General features: G+C 39.3%; 1 protein-coding gene across 9 annotated transcripts in view; it reads right to left on the reverse strand.

Annotated features, from left to right (window-relative positions):
- The window catches only part of THRB (thyroid hormone receptor beta), a 184,297-nt gene that overhangs the window by 52,284 nt on the left and 108,671 nt on the right, over positions 1-23,342 (reverse strand). For 8 of the 9 annotated variants that reach the window (XM_077302752.1, XM_077302751.1, XM_077302750.1 and 5 more), the window contains one exon: positions 18,127-18,190. In XM_077302752.1, the coding sequence (XP_077158867.1) occupies positions 18,127-18,190 (64 nt within the window). Of the gene's footprint in view, positions 1-3,137; positions 3,517-18,126; positions 18,191-23,342 lie in introns of those variants that run through there. The other variant, XM_077302747.1, reaches the window with a different exon arrangement.

Raw genomic sequence — 23,342 nt, forward strand, 5'->3', positions numbered from 1 at the left:
TGGCAGGCACCATATGGCTTTATTAACATTATGCTTTAAAAACACATAAGAATAATGAACATGCCCAAGACTTTTGCACAGTGAGGCAATCAGTGCTTCACAATGGTATGAGGGGATATAGTGAACTTGCTCTTGTGGCAGAAAGCCACCACATCCACTATGCTTCTTTCTTCCAGGCTTGTGCCTGATCCTAGTCTACTTGCTCATATGATATTTGGTCTGTTCCAGCTCTCCAAAGTCATGAAAGTCCATCATAACTAAAGGCAACTCTGACAGAAAAAAGTGCTTCAGTTGAAATAAGAATCACTACTACAAAAATCTTGGTGCGAACTTAAATGGACTCGGGGGAATGGTAGAGGACAGGAAGGCCTGGAGGATCATTGTCCATGGGGTCGCAATGGGTCAGACATGACTTCGGACCTAACAACAACTACTACAAAAATCACTGCTATTATACCAGTGCTTAAATCTTTTTGGCTGTAACTTATTAATAATGTAACATTAAAGCAAATGCATATATGACCAACAACTGTTGTCCATATCCACCCTAAGCATACCTGTAGACTGGCTGATTCTCATCTCTCTGTGTCTCTTACAATTACACTGGTAAAGTTCTAGCTCTATCAATGCTCGAGTGCCATATATTGTTTGTACTTTGATGAACACCCTTCTGTGTTTTAAAATTACGGATCATATAATATCCCTCCTACACATGCTCAATGCTGAATTAGCGATGTTAGTATCTTCTGGATTCATTTACAATACTATGTCCGATACAAGTGAAAAAGCCACTTATATAGCTATTTACATATTATAGTGAAAACACCTTTTCCTGATTTGAGTATTAACTGTATCAGCAGACAGAACAGCATGTAAAGCTATCCTGAATGACACATAGTTCTGATCTAAAGATACTACCAAAACATATTTCTAAAGGAAAGCAGACTTCAGAGTCCACAATTAAAAACAATGCAACCTAATATATTAAAGTGGCTTGTCCATAATTGCACATGATTTATTTATTTAAAATATTTCTCATACTACCTCTCACCAAAAATCTTGCTTGAGTCACGATTCTGTTTAGCCTGTCCAGTTACAAAATAAATAAGGATCAGGACATTTTAGTATATTATCACCATTCAGTTACTTTGAGGGAATTGCATGAGAAATTATATTAAATTATAACTTGTTGCAATAAATGCCGAAGCATCTGTTTCCATGAAGCCAATGCAATCAGCAAGGCTGACATTTCACCCAAGATCCTTTGAAGATAGCAGCATGCTTAAAATAGTCATATTCTGGGGATCCCATACTGTTCATAATTGTCTACATCAGAACTTCAAGAAATACAAGTTTTCCTATCACTGTAACGGGAGAAACTGAGCTAAAAAATTCCCTTATCACCACGAGCTTTTAAGATTTCCCATGGAATTGAAAATATTTCTTATGAAAGCCCACTAATAGGTTCAGACCAGTTCAGAAAAAAATTAACATTGTTTACTCTAATGACATTGTTTTTAAAAAAATGTAAGCCATAAAACAATGTCATACATTGGAAGTTTTATTGACATAAACTAAAGCAACTAGTATGCTTAATTGGACTGCAAAAGAAATTCTACCATGATATTGTTAAAATAGTAGGTTTTCTAAATATTTGCTTATATCCTGCTGGCAATTTTGAACAATTGAAAGGCAGCTTCTGTCAATTCCCCCTTTCCTCTGCTGGCCATTAATGGCTTCATGGAGGTCCATTGTCCCCTATAAACAAATTCATTTCATAGATGGAGGCACATCAGCCCTCTTCTGTGAAATTCACTCTACAGATCTTGTAGGATACAAGTTAATTTGTTTCCTCATTCTGGACTTATTTGTCAGGCATGACATTCACAATATTTGGTTTAAAAAGAGTAGCTTACATCGAGTGAGCTAGTTAACTGTTTTGCAGTAAAAATGAATGTGGGTTTATGTAAGTAAGGAGATGATGATCTCATCTTCTAGCCAGTTTTTATGTGATTTTCAGAAATTAGTCCCATCCATTTACTTGAATAACATAATAAATTGAATACCAACAATCCCATGTCTAAGGTCACCATGTTTCTGAGGACTACACGTGTCTTCTAATCAGATGCTATCAGACATTAGTTAATTAGATTGTTTACAACTTGACAATCTTTTATTCATCCCACTTGAGGTTAAGTGTTTTCTTACATTTAGCTATGAAAGGCAATGGAATACTGTAACCTAAATAACAGAAGCCTCAGTAGAACTGTCTGGAATCTTCAGACAGCCCTTAGTAAGACGTTAAAGCGATCAACACCTGACATCTGTTAGCAAGGAGGCATTCTGAGGTAAAGGGCTCCCAAATCTGAAGAAATCAGGTACTTAGACCAGTTTAACTTTTTCATGAGGTGATAGCCTTCCTGACATTATAATCTTTCCTCCTGGTGTGACGCAAGGATTTAAGTAGGGGGAAAAACAACAACTGGCCCCTCCCTTTCACAGCAGATTATTCAGGCTTTTGTTCCCTTAAAGAAACAAAACATTGCTGGATTATATATACCAAAATAAAAAATGGGTATATATAAAGCACTACTGCTGTTGCTTAAAGAATAACACAAATTATATCTTTCAAGACGACTCTCAGCTGGACCAATATAATGGAATGCTTAATACTCTCAACAGGTTCATAATTATTAATATTCAGTATACCAAAGTCCAGGCAGTAAACATTTGATCACAAATGTTAGGGGAAATAATTAAATATAATTGGATATTAATGATACTACCAAATGACAGGATGCATTTTGCACACTCACTTGGAGATTTTAAGAGTCTGCCTCATGGCATCTGGTTCCTTTTTAAAAAAGACAACAAAGACAGCAGGAATAACACTTTGAGTGCAATCCTATACAGAGTTATTCCAGTCTAAAACCATTGACTGTAATGGACTTACAAAGCAGAATATATAGCCACTCTGAACAGTCAAACATCAGGCATAGTAGCTGTCTGGAACAAGTAAAAATACTGACACACAAAGCTACTGTTAATATAGATTTCTATTAATCTTCTGACTAGATCATATATACACTGTACCTCCAATGTAATGAATTTGTACAAATTTGCTACACTCTAATTACCTTTACATTTTTTCACTTGCATGTGATATTCCTTAGTATTTGAAATGCTGTGAATGGCATGGCCTGGCAGGAGTATAGAGCTAGTCCATGGCGATGAAGCGTGCAGAAACGGTGATGGCTGCAGTCCATTTCTGAGCATAGTGGGATTTTCACAATGCCTTTTCTTACACAAATGTTTGTCTGTGATATCTGGGAGACTCCATTTATATTTGCTGCCAGGAAAGTGCATGAGCTCATTCCAGGATGAAAGGCCATGGTCTGGAGGCTTGACAAACTCTGCGGGACTAGCCGTTGGCATTGACAAGATCTTGCTTAGCTGTGGCGTTCTGGAAAGGAAGTGTCTCCCCATTTCTTTGGATCGGGTAGAATTCACATGCATCTCCACATGCAGAGTTTTTCCGCCATGTACTTTTCAGCCACCATGGTCAGTTTCCATTCAGTGCTGTTAAATGCACCCGTTTCCTTTCTATTCAATCCAGCAAAGGCCGTTAAGTCTACATGGACAGGTAGAGCCACTAGATGCAACTTTCACCGGCGTCACATCTAGAACATGGGGCTTGGGCAAATTACCATCAATTTATTGCCTTGCTCATATGATCATTTGAGGTCTTGTGGGTCGAAGCTGGTCATGAACAATTTTCAGATGCTTAAAACACAAAACATCAAGGATTCAGCCTTGTTTGACTTTGCTCTTATTGTGGACTGACCTGAGAGACACTCTGTTACCTAAGGCTAACATTCTTATGTGGGCACGGTTTAGCAGTTCCGGTCCTGCTACTACTGCCTGTCTCTTCTCAGCCTCATGGCCTCACAACGCGCCACTCACTGGTTAGGTTTTAACACTGCTGGCACGTAGCAGATGGCACTAATTTTCAGAAGAGTGTTCACAGTTGGAATGGGCGAATGATTGAAATAATTGTATGCAGATTGGCACGATGGTTAACAAAGCAATGTTAACTGAGTCATCTGGGAAAGGTGGCATAAAAGTGCAATTGATAATCATCATTATAGTGATAATAATAAAGGTACATTGCCACTGGACTCTGATTTTGTTGTGCTCCTTCAGACCAACACAGCTGCCCACTTGAATCTAATAATAAAGGTGATAGCCCAAATTTCTATAAAATAATTTATTTTATATATAATTGTAAGAATCCAGCTTTAAGTTAACAGCTTTCTTAAGGAAGAGCTTTCTTAAAGAAGATCTTGGAAAATTTCAGAAATGAAAGTTCCACACCATAAAACCTCATCTAAGGATAATATTAATCTTCCTGGAACTAACTGCAGACACAATTTGAGCAAGTGGCAACTTGATTGTTATTTGGTGAAAGTTCTCAGCAATTTAAATAAAAACATGCAGTGTTTCATTTAGCATTTATCTTATAAGTCTAAATTTGAGACTTAGAATACAGATTACGCACTGACTTAGAATATAGACTACTGAGATTTAGAATATAGACTATGCACTGTCATTCTCCTGTACTTCTCCTCTTCTTGAGGCTATTGGCCAAACATTTGAAATGAATACTTTTCCAGCTGTCAGCCAGAAGCTAATCAGCCCCAAACTGTGGAAAGTTACAGTGGTTAAAATCCGACTTCCATTTCACTTTTTCCAACAATATTTAAGAGTAGAAAAATTCCAAACAAATTGTGCTTGCCTAAGTGAACACTCATTTGCAGCCTTTTAAGTAAGAGTTTTCTGCAGTCGTACTATTTGTTCACCAAACTTAAAAAAACACCCTTTCTCTGAAGAAGGTTTTGCCACAAATACATTTATGCTGTTTCTAGTGATAACAAAGCTACTCCTTTTGCTCAACAAATGAATGAGGCTTTCCTACATGCTTCCCCTTTTATGGTATTTGCATCTGTGTTCATAAAAATTTTTTTTTAAAAGGGGGGGGATCATGCACATAGATGTCCTCATTGAACGATCTGTACATTTTTCATGTTGAACACCTAGTTGCATACTTCAGCATCTGTAGATCAGTAGATTATGGATCTAAATACATTTGTGGGGAGGAGGGAAATGTGTTTAGCCTGATCAGCCTGATCTTGCTCACCTTAGGACTACGGAATATAATGATTATTGTATCAGACTAATGTGGCTTTGTGCTTCCACTGACAGTGAACATGGGCTGATGTCCTGTAGGTTGCATACTGACCAGAGTTGCCACTAGAAACAGTTGATCAGCCTCATAAAAATGGGCAGTAACTAATTCGAGGTGGCTGTCATGCTAAAATGATCAGGGGTCAGGTCACCCTTCCCTCAAGGAATGGGCTAAAGTGCTTTTCAGTTTAAGAGCTAGCAGTTTACTTCTAAACAGATTTATCCTCTTCTATGTCCTTTGAAATCAGTGTAACTCTGTTTGGGGCTGCACTGAAAGATACCCAAAGAGGAGGGACATGAGGAGGTTTATCAAATCATATATGGTAAAGAAGTGGATAGAAAGAAAGATTTCTTGTACTCCCAGAATATTCAGAAGCTGATAAGAGCAGTTTCAGGACAGATGAGCAGAAGTACATCTTCAAGCAATAAGCCATTAAGGAATTTATCGCCATGTAACGTTGTGAATGTGATGCCCAGAAGTTTACATAGCTTTACAATTAATGCAGATCAGCCCTAGCATCTGCTGTTAGCCATCATGGCTAAATGTAGCCTCCACAATCATACTAGGGGACCCAGACCAGAAAGCTGAGGCTTTAGCACAGGGTTGTCAGACATATGGCCCACGGGCTGCAACAGGATTATATAGGGCTCATATCTAGCCTGTGAGCTCTCTTCTTCTTCATTCCCTGGGGCTTCTGCCACCGCCAGTGTGTCACTGCTCACTCCTGCTTGTCTACCTTAATCATGTGAGGAGAGATACCAAGGGAAGCCACCTTCCCTCCATGGGCTGAGGTCTCCCCTTTTAGTCTTTGCTACCTATTGACTGAGATGAGAAGTAAGGAGGAGGGAGGGAGGGAAAGGGGGAAAGTAAGACAGACAATGAGAGAGGGAGGGAGGGAGATTCTTCTGAAGTACAATTTACATTGACATCATCTCACTCTGATCAGTATGGGTTGTCTATGGTCAAACACAGAGTCACACATGAACATTATAAGAAAGGAAGGGGACATGGCAAAGGAATGCATTGGGATAAGGGGAAGGAAATTAAAAGATTATTTTAGCTCATTCTGAAAAAAAAAATTCAAATTAGATTTCTCTGTCTCTCTCTAGAATTTTATTTTCTTTCAAAAATACTCCAATTAGGAGTTACAAGACTTGGATTGGATTCCACTGTTTAATGATTGGAAGTAGTTGGCTAAGTATTTCAAAATACATTTACGATCTCATACGTTCCAGTTCAGCAGATCTCCCTCCCTCCCTTCCCACCTCACTGGCTGCCTTTCTTTACATTAAACCCCCTTTCCTTTTCAAAATGTTTCATTATCATCATAGGCCATGAGTGGATTTTGCCCAGCCTGAAATCAACACTATTTCACTTGGAGAGATCCTCCTCTCCATTTCTAACAGATTTTCTTTCCCTAAAAAGGACAAAGAAACACAGTTCAGTTTGCAATCTTTATTTGTGGAGTTGATGAAGAGATGCGTGTTACAAAAGAATTTGTTGAAATGTTTCAAATGAAAGACACAACCACAGGTGATGACATCTTCAAGAATTTGGCAGCTCTGAGTAAAATTGGTGGCGACTGGACAAAAGCCGTGAGTCTGGCTGCAGATGGAACACTACAGATGGGGAGGGGGGAGGGAAGCTGGAGGGGCTGCAAAACTCAAAGACAATTGGTAACTGCAAACAACAGCATCAGTTTTTCAATTTTCACTGATTTTGCATCAGGAAACTGAGCAGTGAAACACTGAAGATGGTAATAAAAACTGTTTATTCGAGCCAGACTGTTAAATAAGGGACATTCTGTAACCATGTTATTGTTTTAAACTTGTTTATATTTTAAGTAAAAAAACAATCTTGTTAATTTGCCTGTGTCCTTTATAAAGTTTATATCTCTGGTACCTGGCATTACATTTTATGGCACAACAAAGTGACATTTATGCCAGATTTAGCCCTTGTAACAAATGAGATTGACACCTCCATGGTAGTATCTGTGCCCTCCTTGTGAGCCTTCTATAGCAGGTGGATTGTTACATGTGGGAAACAGGGCTTTGGACTATATAGACCACTGCTCTGATCCAGCAGGGTTCTTATGTCTGTTGCCACCCTCCTCTAAGGAATACTCTAGGGTGCATTTATGTACTTGACCAGGGGCAACAGACACTTAGAAATATGGTTCACTTTTAGTTCTAGAATCGAATACAAGATCCTTCTAAAGTTAAGTTGATGCAAGTTATCAAGTGGTCTTGTAAGCAACATACATCTTCAAGATATGGGTATCTATGCTGCTTTCCACTATCACTTACTGTCTCTGAAAAAACGGCAAATGCAAAACAAACAGGAGCCAGCTTTCATGCTTTGAATTGCATTTGCCACTGGGGGAAAAACAGAGGAAAAGAGAATTATTTAACCCAAGAGGCTGATATAGCTTGTTTTCCAATGTCTCATTACATTTTCAGATCTTCAAATGTTGCTTGGAAAGGTTTTACTTTCAACAACATATTGTTCTCGGGATCTACAAAAAGGTTTCGAGGGCTTTCAGCCTTGACTCTAGCTATTGTTGGGTTCATAAATGTTCAAACAAACTGCTACAGATATAACAAGGGCAGGTATACTTTAATTTGGGCTTGTGCAAAAAAAAATTACACTTCATAAGCTAATGTATTTTTCCTATTAGCAAATGTATTGCTTTTTTGTGCATTACACAGTAAGAGGTCCTTCACATTTCAAACTGCATAATGATGAACATTAATTTCCAGAACAAGAGAGGTAAAACTGGACAGCAGACCTTGGGAAATTAGCTCTATGCGCTTACATAAAGTTGGGAAATAATCAAAAATCAGTAACCCAGATATTTTTGTAACACTCTTCCTACAATTCTTTACTAAATCAGAAGTTAACTAAGAAATTCCAAGAGGCCCAGAGACCCAGTGTGCCATAGTGGATAAAGGATTCTAGGAGGTCTGGGTTAAAATCCCCTTGGAGTTCACAGGGTTACCTTGAGCCAGTCATGCTCCTTCAGTCTAACATACCCTGATCATTTATTCACTGCAGTTACATATCACCCTCCCCTGAGGCTCATGAAGAGAAGATGGGACTAAAATGTAATAAAATAGAACTCCTCATATGCAGTGATTTTAAATATATATATATATTGATGTTAAACAGGTTAAATGAGAGCCGGTTTGGTGTAGTGGTTAGGAGTGCGGACTTCTAATCTGGCATGCCAGGTTTGATTCTGCGCTCCCCCACATGCAGCCAGCTGGGTGACCTTGGGCTCGCCACGGCACTGATAAAGCTGTTCTGACCGAGCAGTGATATCAGGGCTCTCTCAGTCTCACCCACCCCACAGGGTGTCTGTTGTGGGGAGAGGAAAGGGAAGATGACTGTAAGCTGCTTTGAGCCTCCTTTGGGTAGGGAAAGCGGCATATAAGAACCAACTCTTCTTCTTCTTCTTCTTCTTCTTCTTCTTCTTCTTCTTCTTCTAAATGAAAACTTTTCTAAAGAAAATAAATCTTGCCCTTTTAACCATTTTTACAAGAACTAAATTCATTACTTTCTACATTGGTCTTTACCTCTGTTTATGGAAGAAACGGCAGAAATCCCAGGAATAAAAAAGATAAGAAAAGAGATTTTCATTATTATATTGAAGGTTTTAATGAATGGAAAGATACTGCAGCTTGAATAAGTACAACTTGAAGCAATACATACTGTAAAATTAGGGGGAAAGTGAAAAGAATAAAATGTATAATCACCTCTGGATATCAGCATATTGAGGTATCAAGTAATAACAAACATCTTTCTTCTACACTTTTCAGTGGAAGTCAGATCAATGTCTAAACAAAGAACTGATGGATGTTTCACCAGGTTCCAAATTGCTTGGCAACAATCAATAGTAGGGAAACACTGAGGCAGAAATGTGTAAAAGATCCTTTTTTGCCATTTGTTATGTAGTACTCAGTGATCACTAAGAAAACAAGCATTTCATGGTACCTTAAATTATTTGGGAGAAATTATTTGGGAGAAAACCAGAGCCACTTCATCAGCTACAGGAGGTATATCCCCAAAAAGGAGATACACACACACTGGCACAGGGAAAATAAATTGTAAGAGGCAACTCAAAACAACTGTGCTGTGTGAATATTTATATGCCACTAGAAGACTCCTGTTTGCTTTCATGTAACAGCTTACCACAGCTAAAATGTGGCATTTACAGAGTAACCCTAAGCAGATATACACCCTCAGAATCCATTGACTACAAGTGATTTAAAAGGGTGCAATTGTGTTTAGGATTTCATTTTTGGTTGTCCTTAATTGCACTTTTAGTTCTAGAGCAGTGGTTCTCAACCTTCCTAATGCTGTGACCCTTTAATACAGTTCCTCATGTTGTGGTGACCCCCAACCATAAAATTATGCAAGGGTTCTTTCACAGCAATTAAACCAAAACTGACCAATGGTGCAAAGATCCACTGTTCATGGTTGTATATAAATTAGTTCCCCCCCCCAGGGTTTCTCAGTTCAGTTCTGCCTCTTATCCCTCTATGCCAATCTCACTCTTTTCCACTCCGGTCTATCTCTATCGAACGGTCTCTCTCTATCTATTCCGCAAGGCTGTTGTGTGGATGGTGCCCCCCCCCAAGCTGCTTGCCCTCCTGCAACCCCAGTGAAAGGGTCGTTCGACCCCCAAAGGGGTCCCGACTCCTAGATTGAGAACCACTGTTCTAGAGTCTACTATTATGAACATATCCAGTATTCAGATATTCACAGTATTCATGTAACTGATAAATACATTATTTTCATAATATTTGGATGATCAAACAGTTATGCTGAAACACACCTTAAGCCATTAAGGTTTGTTACAGGCAACAAAGATAAATGAAATAAGCTGTCCAGTGAACACGATGCTCTTTAGTTAAACTTGGTATTGAACATTCAGTTTTAAAGAAAAAATCAGGTACACATGTGAAATGGATGGAAGTACAAAAGAACCAGATATACACATAAATGTAGACAAGAAACAGTACCATAAGCACATGTGCATACATATACAATCTGACCAAAATAAGGGCTAGAAATAAACATAAGGACAGATAACACCGGAACAGCAATGTCCTTACTGAAGAATTGACTTCCCTTTCCCCAAAGTATTATTCATGTGGCCTAGAGACAACATCACGATCTGTTCAAGATTGTCACAGAATTAAGACATGAAGGAAGAAAGAGTCCAGAATACGCAGTCTGCTCACAGGCTTCTGAATGACAACTTGAACAATCACATATTAAAAATCCCTGGTGATACGCTGGAAAATCTTCTTTGAAAACCAAGCAGAAGCCACACAGTGCCAGTTTGCATCTGGTAGAGTCTATCGATGAATGAATTAGATGTCTTCTCCATAGCAATGACCTTCTCAGAAACCAAACGGCGGAGTTGAATAATTGTTTTACACAGCCTTGCTCTTCTGGCACACAGGCATCGTTATGCACCAGAGGTGAGCGATAAACTGTTTTCATGTTGGAGGTTTTTAAAGTACTAAAATATGCAAGCATCTGAGGGCAAAAAAGTGGGCTGGCATCAGAGAGAGATCAACCAAGGCAAATGTAATCAGGCTTACAAATAGGAGTGCATGACAGGTCAGTTAACTAGGCTAAACTTCCATGGGCTGAATTCAGGAAGGCTAAATTCATTTCATTTTATCATGCAAAAGGAAAACAGGAAGAACAACAACTGGAAATCCTAATCTATCAATTACTTTTTAATTTATTGTATGACATGTGTTTAGTATAGCCAGGAGATCCTAGGTTGTCTGGCAGCCAAACAAAAGACATTTGAAGATGTTTTGCCATTGCCTGCAACCGCATCATGACTCTAGTGTTCTCAGCAGGTCTCCAGTCCAAGAACTAGGCAGGATGGCTTCTAAACCACAAAAGAAATGCAACAATCCAATTAATTTTGGAATAGCTTTGGTTTGAGGCGTTTATGGATGTAACTGTATTGTTAGGTTTGGCAACTCCAACTTGGGGAGGTTGGGAAGGTGGAACTTGAGAAGGGTGGGTTTAGGGAGGAGAGGGACTTCAGTGAGAGATAATGCCATAGAATCCACCCTCCAAAATAGCCATTTCCCCCAGGTGAACTGATCTCTCTTGCCTTGATATGGGTTGTAATCCCAGAAAACCACCTGGAGATTGGCATCAATGAGTATTGTGCAGGATCAATGGTCTATCTGGTCTAATACCTTGCTTCTCACAGTTGCCAAACGGATGTTCCCAGAAGTCCTACAACCTGGACAGTTTTTTGTTGCTTGCACACAGGTACTCAGGGAGTTACTGCCTTTGAAAATAGGGGCTCTACTTTGTCTGTATTTCAAAAGAGTTGGCCTGTAGATCAGGTTTCCCCAACCTGGAGCCTGCCAAGCTTTTCAAAAAGTGGGTGGGGGCTTTGTAAGCCAGGGATTGTTAGTCACTCAACTGAAAGGGTCTTAAGGAAGTAGAAAGGACCTGACAGTCCATTTCTAACTTCTAAATTAATAATTATGAGTAATTAATGGGTTCCGCTTCAGAACTGGAAATTTAGGTGTCTTCTCTAAGTGGTAGAAGTTCTCCAAAGTCTCAAATGGAGGTCTGTCCCAGACATTTCTGAAGAAGAGTAGCTAACAGAAAATATCATCTGTACATGTAAACATCCTACTAAATGGATAGATTCAAAATGGATAATGTGACTGTAAGATATGGCAATGTAATGGAATTTTGAGTTTGACTCACTAGCCTTGGGATAGATAGTTACCAGCAATTCCCTAGGAGGAATGTTTCACAGTTGTATGGAGACGGATGGAGAAAGCAGCGTATGGGGAGGTGGGAGCCTTTGATCACCGATAACAGGCAGTTTGGTCTCTCCCTGTGGTTTTGTAAACTACACTGAATTCAAAGAATTAATTGGCTGTTTTGATAAAGGATTATCATTAGCTGTATTTGGTTGTGACACAGTCTACTGATGTAACAGAATTGATCTTTGCTATATATTCCCTGTCAGGTACGGAGATCATAGTCTGAGGAAGAGTTCTTGCACTCGAAAGCTCACACCCTGAATAAATCTTTGTTGGTCTTAAAGGTTCTACTGGACTCTGATTTTATTATCCTACTAAATGGGTCACTTTGTAACAACAATGTAGAAATTATTCATGACTGAGTAATGAGCCATTGTTTATTGACTCACAATTAAGTAAAATATCAGGTTATGTTGCATATGACGATTAGACGCTTAAAAGTAACCCTAAACTTATTACAAAGTCAGCACCTCTTTTACTAACAAGCAAACTTTACTGTAATGTGTCCTATCAACTCTGAAATCAGTCAAAAGAAATAATAATTCTTGTTTAGTAAGGTTTCGTCATGGTCTGTTGGGTAAGAAATGGGAGACAGCTTGCTGTGCCAGGCAGCCAAGTAGGTTAAATAAATTACTGCAAGGAAATCATTATGGGAAATTTATGGGAAGCTGCTCCTAACATAAAGCAGCTAAAGCATTTCAACATTTTTGTAACATTTTACTTAATGGCCAATAGACTGTAATAGTACACACACCCAATGCTGTTCTGTTTTAGGCAGAACTATTAGTCCCGCCGGTTCCCAAAATAATGCACTTGACTTTCTAGAAAGTTATACTTGCCAGCAACAATCTTTAATGAGAAAAAGATATCTCTAAAAATAAATGGCAATGAGGGTCTTCAGTTTTGCACAGAAACTAAAACATTTGTTATTAAATTCAACTTCCACAACTGTACCAATTTCATAGGTTGCACAACCTGTTTTCCCACCATGTGACAAATTGCCAAATGATTACATGCATTGAATTTATTGCTCCTAATAGGAACAACAGAGAAACTTTCATGTTTGGTTTCATGCGGACGTGTAATTTAGATGTCACAGGAGCATCGTGTCAGTAATTTGTACCTACTGCACAACTCACTGGTTGGGAAAAACAAATGAATCTGCTTTTATGACGGAAAATCAACAAGTTCTGCATCAGTATACAGTGGCGCCATGGAAAAGTTTTGTCAGATCCTATATCAGTTATTAAACCCAGTAAGACAGGGACAGTCAGCTCCAAATCAGAACGGTGGAACTTATATACACATTTGCAGCTCCTGCCAAGACATGTGATTGGCCATTAATGGAGGCCTGTGATTGGTCTTTAAGTCTCTTAATTGACTGGCTGTGCCCGGGAACCAGTGACTCCCTAATAACAGTTTGGAATCTCAGGCTCAGCTTTCAAGCTTTTAGTCTCTGAATGTCCACAGGTACAACATGAGTTCTACTGGTAAATACAAAGTACTGTGCTCTTGATCAGGGGTAGTCAACCTGTGGTCCTCCAGATGTCCATGGACTACAATTCCCATGAGCCCCTGGCAGTGTTTGCTGGAGGAGGCTCATGGGAATTGTAGTCCATGGACATCTGGAGGACCACAGGTTGACTACCCCTGCTCATGATGATAACACAGAGGTTTTAGATGGTGGGAAAAGTCAGTTTTAATTGACACATTACACCTCTTTCTTTGTGAAATTCAAGGCATTGATTATAATGCACTGAGGCATTTCCTGACACAGGATCCATATGTCTGCAAGACCTGGAAAACAGCTCTGATCTGTGGATAAAAGTTCTGCTTTCAGTGCAACACGTAAACAGAGTAGAATCTATTCTACTGTGCCAGAACTTTCTTTGCAGTGATTTCTACCATTAGGAGTAATAGCCTTCCTGAATATGTCAACACAGTAATGCTGAGAACCTTTTCTCACAGCAGTGTTTATTTTTTACTTTTTGAGGGTTAACTTGGTTGATGCAGAATTATGTTTGCTTGCCCTGGTTTTTTACATTTATTTTATATACTGCTTTTTCTGTGTTGTGTTTTTATTCACATAAAACGTGGTGCATTTAAATGTGTTTAATCAGATAATTCATCTCAGTATGCAATAAGAAACTTCTGATTTTTGAAAGGCAGGAGATAAGCATCGACCAGAATTAAAATCAAGTCAGATATGGAAATTTAACCAAAATTGCTAAGCCAGTTTATGACGGCCTCTAGTGTGTATAGGCTGCTAAATTGAAAGCTTAATATTCACCGTGTCCATTGACCAGGTTTCTTGAAATAACAGTCAAATATGTAATTAATTAGATCAATATCCAGGGATTTGCTCTTTCATCTGGCAATATTCCAGGAGATAATCTCGAAATCCCAGGGGGAAGTCTAAGATGACAGTCAAACAGTTTCCACAGTTCGATCAAGCAACTGATTAGAGTCTTTAAAAATGTATCCGTTTTGACCTAGAACATTCTGAGTGGACAGGAAAGAATAAATATAAATATATAAGTATGCACTGCAGCTGTCTGCTTCTGGGGCCTCTGAGGATATGAGACCACAGCTCTTTCCAGGATTCCTGTCTCTAGGCTGGATCTTCAGGAGTGGGCTTCACATTCAACCAGCTCTCTCTCCCTTTCTTCCTCCAGGTCTTTCTCACACACATTTGGGAAGTGACCTGTCTCTTCCTCTACTCGCTCCCTCTCTCCATCTTTAAAATGGTGCTCCTTGGGGAAGAGCACCACCTGGCTCTCTCTTTTCCTCTGAGCAGGGCACTCTTGATTGTCAAAACCCCAAGCCAGTGACCTGCTGGCTGGAAAGTGCCCTTCACCTCTTCCAGGTACCTTCAAGGGCTGGTGTTTTGGGCCCAATCTGGCCTAGAAAAGGGAGGGCTTTCCCTATGTCAGCTTTCCCCCTTCTCAGCATGCTCTGGGCTGTGGGCCATCACTTGCAAGGCCAACCTCAACAGGTGTCTCCTGCCAGCCTCCACCAGCCTCCCAAGAATGACACCTGCTGGCAGCATGCTGGGCAGCTGGGACGCAGGCCATGCCACTGTCGGTTGCACTGCTTGCCATCACATTGGGTTCTTATCTTATGTGTTTATTTATTATGTATGTATATATTATTTAATTTATTTATCAGGATTGCCATGGTTTTGGGCCTGGCTGGCTCCCTGATGCTTCTACTGGCTCTGGTTGACACTTCAGTGACTCCCCATCCTGCTGTGGCCCACGGAAGAGTCGACAACTCTTCCTCCCAGTGCAGTAAGTGCAGGGGAGGGTAGCCAGGACCATCTTCAGGAAGTAGCACAGGCAAATTGGTACAAGAAGATGTAGCCTGTCACTTGACTAAGGGATTATACAATTTCAGGCTGAGATTGTTTGCCAACAAACACCTCTAGCTGTCAACAAGGTTCAACAGAGACAAAATTTTGGGGTAGATCCTCCTCCAATCCCACCACTTCACTGAGCGAAGTCTGAAGCCTTCCTCCTGTCTAAACGGACTTCTTTCAGTTCTGAGGATCTTTGTTACTCAGAAAAGCAAACCTCTGACTTGATGCAAAAGATTTCTTTATTCAGAGAAAGCAAGCACTTTTGACAAAAGTTTGTCGAAACTGAGGCAAAGACAAAGAGTCATAGCAGATCACCCCAAGGCTCTAGCCCCAAGCCCTTCCTGTGAGAACCCATGGGAAGACTTCAAACCATCACAACAACCAGATAGGGAGATCCAAAGGTTGCATTCTGGAGGGTAATGGAGATGGATGGGGGAGAGGTGAGAGGGCCAAGAAAAGGGAGAGGTGTGAATGCAGGAAGTACTGACCAGAGCATTGAGGTAATAAAACATGGCAAACAGGCTAAATAAACTAACAGACTCCAACATGGCTAACTAGCAAAATAAGCCAATATAAATCATGGCAGGAACACAGCATCCTGACATCAGTTTAAGTGGCTCTTCTGTTGGAGGATGAGCCACTTAAGTAGGATGAAGGCTGCTTCCGCTGGGGCAGCGCTGAATCCACACTATTAAATGCCCCCCTTGATACCTACTTCTCAACAAGATTCTTTTCTTTTTTTACAGAAGAGTGCTGTTCAGGTTGATTGTCTGTGCTTATAATAACCCTTTTCTTCAGGATACTACATCTATATGATAATCTGTGTAGCCTTAATTCAGTATTCATATTCAACAGCAATATTTTAACACAGTATTTCTAGCCATTGGACTTGCTCTTAGAGAAACAGAACTGGGTGAGGGCCTTAATTACGTCTTCTCCATGGATTCAAGACCAACAAAAGGTCTTCATTGCCAGAACAGACATAAATGGTCAATGGAGCTTAGAAGAAAGACCTAGATATCACATTAGTTGATAACTAAAGTGAGTGTGCAGGGGTTAGGGATGCCAGGTTCATGTCTGTGCTCCATGGGACCTGTTTGGGGGCAAGGTTTGGGATTGTTGCCGATGCTCTGTGGTAAAGACCATAGAGATTTGGTCAGTTCTTACAGCATAGGGGGAAGTGACGTCACTTCTGGGTATTTACCCGGAAGTGATGTTGAAACATCACCAATGTTGTGTGTCTCCTATTTTCCTGTTGCTGCTCACCAGTGCAAATACAGGCAATGTACAGCATAGACTGCAATTCTCCTGCCCTCAGTAGGCACTTGGCACCCCTAGCAGGGGTAGCTGCATGCATAACTTACATAATAAGCCTCGCATCTGGCTGGAGGCCAGAACCAGCTGCAGCCACCAGCACAGTAAGTGTAGCAGTGGGAACAGCAAAGATGCAAGAGGAACCACAGAAATAAATGTACATAATAATGAACAAATCCAAATAAATGCACCATTGTGAATGAAAATGAGAGAGGGGCACATAGATGAAAACAGAAAGAAGAAAGATCCTCTTGCCCTTCATTCTTTTACAGGGTGGGTAGGGTAGGGCCTATTGAGAATTTGCACTGCTTTATGCTGACTCTTGACACACAGGACTTGAAAAATAGCAAAAGTGAAGCAGATGAAGCACTTCCCCCAAAATGATCCTCTCTCTTGATATGGAAAGTCAGTGGAGGCTAGGAAGGCAATTGCCTTCCTGTTTCATGGAAAAGAAGCCCAAATGCACTTCCAGTCTGGTAAGTGCAAGTTTGTGTTCTGTCTCTCTGCACCTCATGAATTTCTCTTCCATGTCTCTCTTATCTCCTGTTCCAGTTCCACGTCCCCACTTTTATGCCTTCTGTGATCCATATTTCTCTTGTGTCTCCTGGCAGGTATCTCTGAGGACTTGCATGGTGCTCCATCACTCAGCCTTTCCTACCTGTATGTTTGGACTTCAGTTCCTTAACTTGCAGCAGCTGGCAGGTGGGTGCATTAAAATGTAATCTCATCTCATTTGGATTTCACTGAGTGATCTACTGTCTTTTGCTTTGAATTTCCTGCTGTTAATTCACTGATTGCCCTTGGGATTAGTCTAAGCCTCAGTGTGATCCATCAATGTATTCTGTCATATCTCCTGAATGATTCGTTCCATCACAATTTGATATGATGATGATCAGCAGCCAGGCTCACCTGCTGGCGTTATTTTTTGGAATACGCTTTCTTTGATGTAAGCAAAAAACAGTACTCTTCAGATGACAAACTCAACTGAAGATGGCTACAAACTCAAAATAAGAAAAACATATGACAAGGGCACAACTGGCCACTTGGCTCAGTAGAGTATTCCAATGCAAACCGGAGTTTCTCCATTCACTTCAATGGATAACTTTCCATGGATGTCACTTCCTTTGACCTAAAAGGGAATACCATTCTAAGTACACATGGATTGTCCATAATGCAAAATTCAACGGGGATATCATCCACACACAGATCTCAGCAAAAACTCCTGACTCCATTCAGTATGGAAAAAATGCTTTGTAGACACAATTCCATTTCAAGAGGGTGTCACAGAAGTGGGGCTTATGTCACACAGAGCTCCATGGTTCTAGCATGTGCAGAACCACAGAACTGAAAAAGTACTGGCAAGCTCTTATAATATAGATTTGTCTTACCTGACATGCTGCTGGGAATCAACAAAAAGTAGTCATTCTCGTTTCTCTTTTTCACCAGTATCACCTATTGAGGGTAAAGAAAACATAATATCATCATTGTCTAGCAAACATAACAATTTTATCTTTACATATACGGTAATACAATTGTCTCAATCCAAATAGGGCAATATTTTTCCTAGCCTGGTGTATAGACCTGGCTGTAAGTTGTATTGTGGCCTGACCTGGATAGCCCAGGCTAGCTTGATCTCGTCAGATCTCAGACACTAAGGAGGGTCAATCATGGTTAGTACTTGGATGGGAGACCACCTAGGAAAATCAGGGTTGCAATGCAGAGGCTAATCTCCCTACTCGAAAAATCATCCACAGACAGGAAGCCCCTCCAAATTCTGTTCAGTCCTCATTGGGATTGCAAATAAATTGTAAATAGGAGGTAAGTTTTATATTAATGATATATTGTTTTGATTGTTTACTGGATTGTTTTAAAATGTTGTTAAGTGCCCTAATCCAAGAAGCATTGGGTGTTATAAAATATTTATTTAAAGTGCACCATTCATTTTTCTTTAAAATCCATTGTAGCAAATGGAGTAGAAACTAGGGGATCTTTGACATGTTGAACAGTCATATGTTCTTCAGTGTCAATCCCACCAATGAATCATAAGGTATATCTTGGATTAAACCTTTCATTGATTTATCTATTAACAAAATAATCCACGGGCCGCTGCCCCACTTTTCAAATCGCTCGCTTTCAACTAATCTAGATCAGGGAACATTGTTATATTACTTATGCTCCTGTCTCACAGTTAAGATGCTCTGTTCACTTCAGTGATATCATTGGCGTCTAATTTTGTCAAGCATCTGTTTTTGAAGCAAGCCTGAGAACAGCCCTCCAAACTGATTTTTTTTGTAGCTAGGCATCTGATTCTTACTAATTGCAGCATAAACCCATCAGTATTACTGAAACCACATCATAGAACTTTCATGTCAGATTTTGTTTATGTTGCCTTTTTCAATAATGTAAAAAAAAAAAACCCTTTGTAGAGATTTTATTCTCGTCCGATGTAAGTAACGTTCTTTTCTGCCTCGGTGTTTAATCGTGTCCAATCTTCTAAAGAGATAGTCATGATTTAATAACTAAAGCAACCTGATTTCATATGTTTGAAATGTTTTTATTCTAATGTAAACATGGACAAATGTCAAGCAAATGCAGGATTCAGGAATGTGAAATGTGAAATAGATTTTTTGTTGTTTTTAAAGTTGTGGATTTGGAAAGAGGAGCTGTGCAGTTTAAATATATTTACACTTGGTTTTGAATTATTCTTAACAGACTTATATCATTCTCTAAAAAAGAACATCGCTTCTCCCGTGCTCATTACCAATAATACAAGGTTAACACTTTTGTTTGTCCTACAAATTCACAGATGATGATGAAAGCTGAGGAAAAGTCAAGCAAACACAGTGTGCGACAGCACAATATTTACTGTATCTGGGACATGGTTCATGGTAAAGCTCACAGTCACTCGCACGACTATCAGATAGCATGTACTCATACATCAACAACAAAAACCACCATATCATTTAGAAAACTGAAGTGCTGTTTTTTGAATGGATTTTCAGATACAATGCAAAGGCAAATTAATTTAAGATGTGTGGCCTTCAGGATGTGCAATGCAAAGGAATGTTAATAGGCACAAAGAGTTGGAAATACAAGCAGACAATACTGCACACCGTAATCTCTTGCAATCAACATTGAAATAACCTGTTTAACACGGCATTTATTGACTTTATATGAGGGAGGAAACCTTATATTTGCCTTCTGTTGCATTGCTGTTACTCTTCAGCCTTAAAAGAGACCACTGGCCCTGATTAGAGACCACTGGCTCATACATTTAATTTTAAACAATATGATTTGATACATAAATATGTTTGTTCACTCACTGTTCCACAAGTCTATCTCAGACACTGCCTTCATTAGTGCCTTCCCAACATGGTATCCACTGATACCATTGGACTCACTGGTATGTTTTCTGGTGCCCAAAAACATGTAGGAAATTCTGTTTCATTGTATCGGAAGCAGTGTGCTTTCAAACAAAAGCTTATACCTTGGATAAAATTTGGTTTAAAGGTGCCGCAGCATTCAAACTTTGTCCTGCTCCTTCAGACAAAGCTACCCACCTGAATCTAGTAAAATTAGTTTGTCTTTCCCCTCAGCAAAATGGCGGAAAGTTTCTGCAACAAGTGACTTTCATATGTGGATCTAAAATGTTTGTTCAGCTGTGCTACATTTAAAACAGAAGGTCTGTATTGTTGTTATATCGAATGTTTAATTATTGTTTTTGTTTTAATTAGTACTCTTAAAGAGAGAAAAAAACACTGCATTTTCATATGGAGACACTCACTTAACTCAGACCATCTGTTTTCCTAAGTTTAAGAAGAATCTGGAATTCCTTTAGTGACATTTGTAAGGGACATTATCCTCTAGCTCCCCCCAGTGGACCTCAGATATTATTCTTGTGAAGGACGTCCTTCCAGACTGTGGCCTGCAAACTTTCCGATATGGAACCCTCTTGGAAATCTCCCAGGACATATTTGCAGAGTAACTCTATACTACTTTCAGCTTCCCCCACACAGAATGTAAAATTTTCTTGTCAGTTAACAGTGAACAACTTAATTTTTAATTTTAATTTTTATTATTTATCAATACATTGCAATATAACACTCCGCATTTCATGGCCATTTTGTACGTTTTGCAGGAACAACTTATATTTTCCATTAAGTATGCCCTCAGTAGGAACTGCAGACTTGATACATTTATAAATGTGTAAAAGCAAACCTTATTTTTAGGCACAGACTAAACCCAATAATGCAATGCATGAAATGGCTCCCACTGTCATGCCTTAGTGAACAGAATTCTGTGGGAAAGATGAAGGATAAGGAAGAGACTACTGCTGCAGCAGAAAGGCTGAAATAAGAATGAAAGCTGTACCTGCTTACACCTGAATTCCAGGAGTAGAGAAAATGAAAGATGAGTGAGCTAATGAACTTCAGCAACTCCTGGCTAGAGTTTTAGCCTACCTTTTCTACAAAAGAGCTCATGGTGGCATACATGGTTCTTTTCCCCTTTTCATTTTATGCCACAGCAATCCTTGTGCAGTAGGGCTAGGATTAGATAGTGTCTATCATGTCTGCTGGGACTCTGATCAGACCTGGCTGCTAGCAGCATGGGTCTAACATAAGCTATAGCCATCCATGTCAATGCCACTTCAGGGCCCAAGCAACCAGCTCCAACCTAGCCAGATCTAAAAATCTTTCCAATTAAAACAGAATAGTTTGCAACTCAATAGAGCAGGGGTAGTCAAACTGCGGACTTCCAGATGTCCATGGACTACAATTACCCTGAGCCCCTGCCAGCAAAGTCCATGGACATCTGGAGGGCCGCAGTTTGACTACTTCAGCAATAGAGCTTGTATATGGCCTACAGTCAAAATCTTGGTTGTTCATCCTGTATGTTTTTTGCACTGCAGAACTGTATCTATTATTTTATTTTTTTATTTTTTTATTTTTTATTTATTTATTTATTCATTCATTCATTCATTCATTTAATTTCTATACCATCCTTCCATATGGCTCAGGGTTGTTTTCATACATGGATGGAACGAACAGGAGGTCAATGTGTTTGGTTTCCAGAAGCAAGCACTGGGCAAATCAGTACATATGAGATGGAAAGTGAGGATCCATGGTGCCTGAATGAGGGGTATAATAATCTGAAAACTTTAAAAAAGAGAAAGAAATTGCAGCAATGGAGTAGTTGTAGGAAATAAAATAGGGGTAATCCTGATAGCCCCAGTACACAACTCCAGAAAGATGCAGGGCTGCATTTCCTTAATTCTAGTACTCATGGTTACTAGTTAATCCTTTCAGTACAATGGGATGTAGATAATAATAAATATAACGTGACATTATGTTATTTATAATGTTTAACTTGTAAATGTATTTTCTTCCATCTTTCTATTTGGCTCAGAAAAGCAGTCTTTAATGCCAGATGGCCATTATTTGGCTTTGAGAGACCATGTATAGGACATACCATGTCAAACTTCCTTTTGATTTGGGTTATTGTTAAAAAGAGTTTTTTTCAAAAATCTAATAAAATTTCTAAAAGATGTTTTTAGTATTGACCACATTTTATAAAACCATTCACAAACATAGGTAGTATTTTAGAAATTACCTCCAGAAACCTGTCTTGAGTATTTCTTCAAAGCCATATACCCTCTCTTCTGAATCGTATTCATACAGGTTGTTACTTGAAACAAACCAGCATCCAAAGGATGAAAATATAAATACTGGATAAAACTTAAGCAAAGATGGATCAACCATGGTATGAAAATAAATTAATTTGAAATGTACCATTTTGTCCAAAATAGGCTACAACCAGAGTTCTGTTGTAACTAAATGTTCTTTAAACTATTTTAATATAGAAAAGAGTACAACTTATCTGGATAATGTAATGTGGGATATCCTGTACCAGTAGCTGGTGTCTAGACTAGACTTCAGAGAGAAGAACCAGACTACTCAATGGATTAAGTGAAACGAACATTACTCACCCCACATGATAGACTGAAATTACATCTCCATGTCCAATGTTGAAAATGCACGTATACAGAAGTATTCCCAGCAACCAAAGGACCCAAGGGAACATTTTCCTTGAGGCCCCTCTCATATCTAAACTTCATATAAAAGTAAATCATATGACTTGCCTGGGCTCCATGGACCCCCCTCCCCCAATTGTATCTCCTCTAGAATGCCCCTTCTCAGCAGGAAAATCAATGAATAATTACTGTTTCGAGTAACAGTGACTGAATTTAAGGTCATGCTAAAATACACTTGTACAATTAGTTACCTCAATTATCAGCTTGCCGAGAAATGGGATTTTACTGTTCATCCCTCACAAAGCTAACCTTAGGTTGCATACCTACTATAGTTATGATAATAGTAATAAAAATAATTTTAGAAATAGATAGATTTACAATCATACTTCAGGGATGATTAAGTGATTTTTCTGCTAATCAAAGTTTCCCAAGGCAAACCAGTAGTCCAGGATCTCATATTTTACTTTTCACAGAGACTAATAGCAATACTCTAAAATTTTAGTGATACCAGATTAAATTTGGGTTCCATGTCACAACTCTTGAAATAAGCATCAAATTTGCCATACAGTTACC

The sequence above is a fragment of the Paroedura picta genome, chromosome 11, assembly GCF_049243985.1.
Source record: "Paroedura picta isolate Pp20150507F chromosome 11, Ppicta_v3.0, whole genome shotgun sequence".
In the NCBI taxonomy this organism is placed as follows: Eukaryota; Metazoa; Chordata; class Lepidosauria; order Squamata; family Gekkonidae; genus Paroedura; species Paroedura picta.